This window comes from Gobio gobio (genome assembly GCF_949357685.1).
Source record: "Gobio gobio genome assembly, chromosome: 2".
NCBI lineage: Eukaryota > Metazoa > Chordata > Actinopteri > Cypriniformes > Gobionidae > Gobio > Gobio gobio.
Genome location: NC_137098.1, coordinates 80,056,953 through 80,062,499, shown reverse-complemented (window position 1 = coordinate 80,062,499; position 5,547 = coordinate 80,056,953). Strand labels below are relative to the sequence as shown.

The window sequence follows — 5,547 nt, the reverse complement described above, 5'->3', positions numbered from 1 at the left end:
AAACACAAAAAAAATTCTGATCCATGGAGGGCCCACCTCACAACTTACAGGACTTAAAGGATCTGCTGCTAACATCTTGGTTCCAGATAACACAGCACACCTTAAGGGGTCTAGTGGAGTCCATGCTTCGAGGGGTCAGGGCTGTTTTGGACCAACACAATATTAGGTCATAATGTTATGCTATAAAAGTTACACCTAAAAAGTGTATTTTGGATGTTTTAAGCCAAAAATCTCAAAATTGACAGATGCATGAAAAAGCAGTCCTCTTCTTTTCCTTTCGGCTGTTCCCTTCAGGGGTCGCCAAAGCGAATCATCTGCCTCCATCTAGCCCCTGCATCCTCTTCTCTCAGACCGACTACCTTCATGTCCTCCTTCACTACATCCATAAACCTCCTCTTTGGTCTTCCTCTCGACCTTCTGCCTGGCAGCTCTAACCTCAGCATCCTTTTATCGATATATTCACTCTCCCTCCTCTGAACATGTCCAAACCATCTCAACCTGGCCTCTCTAACTTTGTCTCCAAAGCATCTCACATGTACTGTCCCTCTGATGTACTCATTCCTAATCCTGTCCATCCTCGTCACTCCCAAAGAGAACCTCAACATCTTCAGCTCTGCTACCTCTAGCTCTTCCTCCTGGCTTTTCCTCAGTGCAACTGTCTCCAAACCATACAACATCGTTGGTCTCACTACTGTCCTCTATTCTATACTATTCTCTCCAGAGCAAACCTCCACCTCTCTAGACTTTCCTCCACCTGCTCCCTGCTCTCACTACAGATCACAATGTCATCCGCAAACATCATAGTCCATGGAGATTCCTGTCTGACCTCATCTGTCAGCCTGTCCATCACCACCGCAAACAAGAAGGGGCTCAGAGCCGATCCTTGATGCAGTCCCACCTTCACCATGAAGTCCTCTGTCTCACCTAAGGCACACCTTACCACTGTCCTACTGCTCTCATACATATCCTGCACCACTCTAACATACTTCTCTGCCATTCCAGACCTCCTCATACAATACCACAGCTCCTCTCTTGGCACCTGTTGAAGAATTCTCTTTCCATAAAAATTACTTCGTAAAGGATCAAGGATTTCAGAAAAGGCTTTATTCACACCAACCACACAACAAAGCCTGAGGGTGCTTGCAAGAACCGCTCCCCTCTTTGGACTTTCTGTCACATATATACCATAGTTATCTTCCTATTATGGTAACAAGCTTTAAGCACCTGGCTCAAATATCACTGCATTCCAAGTTCTTTTTCTGGAGGACACAAATCCTATGCTTGTCATTCTACAGGACCTTCTCAAAGTCAATACACACACTCAGCATACAGTTAAACATAATAGAGTCTTTGAATTAGCCTTAAACTGCTAATTTCTAAATAAATAAAATCTTCTACACACCCTGTCATATGCTTTCTCTAAATCTACAAAGACACAATGCAGCTCTATCTGACCCTCTCTGTACTTCTCCATAAACATTCTCAAAGCAAATAATGCATCTGTGGTGCTCTTTCTTGGCATGAAACCATACTGCTGCTCAAAAATGTTCACTTCTCCCCTTAGCCTTGCTTCCCACTGCATGAAAAGTGGGATTTTCGATCCCATAAACGCCTGTATACTCCTGGAAATCTCCCTAATTTTCGGCAGTTTTCGACAATTTAGAGGCAGCGAACGTCGCGTTCCTCTGTGCCACAAATTGTCGTAAACGAACCATGACGTAGGTGGAGAGCCCCCCGCTGAGAGACCGCGCGGAGGTGCGACGCCTCTAATTTGCATATGAATAGCAGCGAAACCAGAGAGTCAACGGCCAGACTTGAATTTACTCACTCACTATTGGCTGAAGCCACTACATTTAAAAAAGAAAAATCCCTCGTGATTGGTTGGCAGATCACTGCAAACCAATCATTATTGGTCCCCCTGGCTCTATATAAATGTAAACCCCAATAATAATAATAATAATAAATATATAATTTATGTTGTAATAATTTGTTTCATATTAATGTTATTGTGCTATGAAGTATTCATACCATCAAGGAATATATGGGAAAATTATACGGACCGTGCCGTTTATTCAAACAAGGGGCTTCATTTATAAGCATACAGCTGTTCATTCAAAGAAAGGGCTTCATTTATAAAACACAGCGGTTTACTCAAAGAAAGAGCTTTATTGTTAAACACACAACTATGTACAGTGCAGCAGTAATGTCTCGTAATGTAAAGTTCGTCGAGCTCCAGGCTGCGAGAGCGCGGTGGCCGCACAATCCATCCAGACACCCCGTCAACAAAGCCGTCTTCCTCGTCAAACATGAGTTCAATGGCCGCGGACTTCCAAACGTCCACCTCATCCAGCACACTCTTGCTTCCAGCAACTGTAATACAATCCATAAAGACAATAAGCAACCTGAAAAATACTCACATTGACAAAAAACGGATCTAATATAATAAATCTTACCCTTTTTCTTCTTGATCGACTCCGAGCTAAACTTCGCAGTTTCAGGTTGTTTGTATCTGAAGCTCCGGCGTGTCGATTCATAATACGTCTTACAGGCAGCTGGAAAACAATTACATGAGACTGGTATTAATAAAAACAGTCACGGTAAAATTAAACAAGGAATGAGAAACACATTAGAAGTTACTTACACACAATTTCGTCGTGATCAGCGGTTAAATCTGGACTCGCGGAAATCTCTCCAAGCAGATAAGAGCTCACGGCTTCGTTATGAGGCGAGGATAGTCTGTGTAAACAAAATGTGCAGTTTTAAGCTCGGATCTATTAACGCATCCATTTCCTTATACAGCTGAATAAAAGCATATTCTTTAAATCGTAACGTTACATTACCCATGCTGTGGTTCATAGCGGCTGCAGTTTGCCTCAGAGTTATGAAGACGAAGACAGCCTCCTGAAAATGAGTCCAAAAAGTTCGTCGCGTCCATGCAGAGATTGAGTTGAAGACGGTGTCCTGTCATTGTTGATCACGAAAAAGGAAAGCAGCAAAAAACATCAAAAAAATAGTTTAAAGCTCGTCTTCTACGCGTCATGGCCATGACCTCGACCTCGCACCTCATTGGACTAGGGCTCTGATATGGAACGCGCCCGGGGCCAAATCTCTTTATACGAAACGCGTGACTTATGATTGTTTCAACCTTCAACACGCCCTGTTTTCCGCTTCACGCACAGTTTTAACATGTTAAGAAGACACATTTGAACGTGTTTCTTAACGCGCACATTCTGTACATGTCGAAGCGTAATATTTTTTTTTTAAAGCAGACTTACCTTTAGATGTAGCCTAGGCTACATACATATTAATATAAGATATTAATTAATTGCTTAACTGACTACTGTGCTAGAGTAAAGTAGCCTAATGTTACAATGTATATTAAGTAAATGCTTAATATTATACAATTATTATAATTTATCTACGTATATGGGTTATTGTTTGTTTTTTAAAGTTAGGCTATATATAATTTCTAAAAGTATAGGCTAATTTACACAGCACATATTTATAACTGAAAACACACACAACTTTATTCACTTTCACATAATAATGTTTTTGTAATTTGGTGTTTAGTTTGTTGTATAGTTTGTTTATACTGTTCTGTCTCTGTTTTGTTTCCAGGAACATCTGATGAGTGCTATAATAAAATGACTTCATTATATTTAAAATATGTTTTGATATTCATTTTATTTATATTATTGATATTTTATTTACCCATAAACGTGTCTTTAGGAAGCCATAAGTTATAGAGACAAGAATAACTTTTGCCATTTAAATGCCACATTCATTTACTGAGGACCCATACAGCCAATGATCATGTGTGAAAACACTTATACATAAATTGATCACTTAGAAATCAAAACTAAGGTTTGAGAAAGAAAGAATATGCATACAACAAAATATATTGTTTCATAGCAGCTTCAGTAACAAGTTCAAAACAAATTCTGCTGTAAACCGGCTCTAACAAGCCAATATACACTGCATGAAAAAAGGTGTATCCGGACCAGGATACTCCTGTATACACTGCTGAAATTCGGAAGAATCCAGGAGTATACTGGCCGGATAGGTCAAATTCCATGGATCCGTATATGTCCGTATTCATCCGAAATGGTACCAAATCGGATGTATGTTGTGGCCGTATACTCCCATGCTACAGCCATTTGTTGCCATGACAAATAATCCCATCAAGTTTTTCCCAGGAGACATTTTCACACCTCTAAACAGCTTTGCCTTCCACCCCCTATTGGTCCTTCATCTCAAACTGGATTGGTTGTTTTTTTTAAAACCACTCCCAAAACCCAGACTGCTATTGGAGGACAGGACGCATTGAAAACCCAGTCAAGTGACTTTATTGGTTACTTCTAAGGCTAAGGGTGGGCTAGGTTTTGTAGCATAGGGACTTGATTGGTTATAGGCCAGCTATGCAGATTTTGCTAATTAATATATAATATATATATAAAAAATAATCCCCTCTCCCTCCCAAAAGAAAAATACACACAAAACAATTTGAGAAAGTCTGAAATATTTATTAAAAAGCTTTATATATAAAAAAAAAAAAACATTCTTAACAGCATTATAAACGAACATTAAAACAATGGTGAAACAAAAACAAGTGAACTAAATGTATTTAAAAGGGATGAAAATGTAAAGGAACAAATGTAAAAATATAAACAGTCCAAAGAACATAAATATACGTTAAATTGAATTGGTAAAGAAACAAAAAGGGAAAAAAAATTAACAAAATGCATTTAAAAGACAGATGTAAAGGAATAAAATACACAGTGAACATAAAAAGGAAAAGAATAAATATACAAATTAAACAATATAAAATGAGAACAATAAATTTATAAGACAAAAAAAAGTGTATATAAAATACACATAAATATTCCAAGTAAACAATATAACCAAATAAAAAGAACAAAGAGCATTATAAACATACATTCAAATGAATGGGGGAAAAGATAAGTGAACAAAATGTTTCTAAAGGAAGGCGACGTAAGAGGAACAACAATACAAAACGTGGAGATCAAAAGCAACATGGACATCTAAAAAGGAACAAACATACAAAGTATACAATATAAAACGAGACAAAGAAATCTATAAATTAAAAAGTGTATATGAAATATATGTAAATGTTCTATATATGGGAACCAATAAAAGTATAAGTATATGAACATAGGAATAAAGAAAATATAAAATGGAACAATTGAATATTAAAATTGTGACCAACTCTAACACAATGTTGTTTGAGCTAGCCAAACCATCCACACTGGCCTTCCATCAACAACAGCATCATCATCATCTTCATCTTCATCAGGTCTATAGTTGCGGTCTTCCACAGGTTCTGTGTTGGTTTGTGCAACCCTGGACCTGGTCTCCAGCAACTGCAAAACATGACAGTAAATTAACCACTAAAACACAGAGAGGAGTATAGTAACATTCTGGAGGGAAAAAGCTTAACCGGTTTCTTAACTTACCCTTCTCTTTCTCTGACGGTTCTGTGTGATGTTCTTCATAGTGTTTCTTTTCTGGGCCTTTTCAGACTGAGCC

General features: G+C 38.3%; 1 protein-coding gene across 1 annotated transcript; it reads right to left on the bottom strand.

Moving 5' to 3' along the window:
- Positions 1-2,086: 2,086 nt before the first annotated feature.
- On the bottom strand, positions 2,087-3,072 carry LOC307118838 (uncharacterized protein; the record flags this gene model as incomplete). The annotated part of the gene is made up of 4 exons (XM_079804663.1): positions 2,841-3,072; positions 2,642-2,736; positions 2,454-2,552; positions 2,087-2,370 (listed from the first exon to the last, which is right to left on the bottom strand). Exons 1-4 carry the CDS (start codon positions 2,966-2,968, stop codon positions 2,087-2,089), a joined length of 606 nt encoding a protein of 201 aa, XP_079660789.1. The 5' UTR covers positions 2,969-3,072.
- Between the last annotated feature and the right edge of the window lie 2,475 nt (positions 3,073-5,547).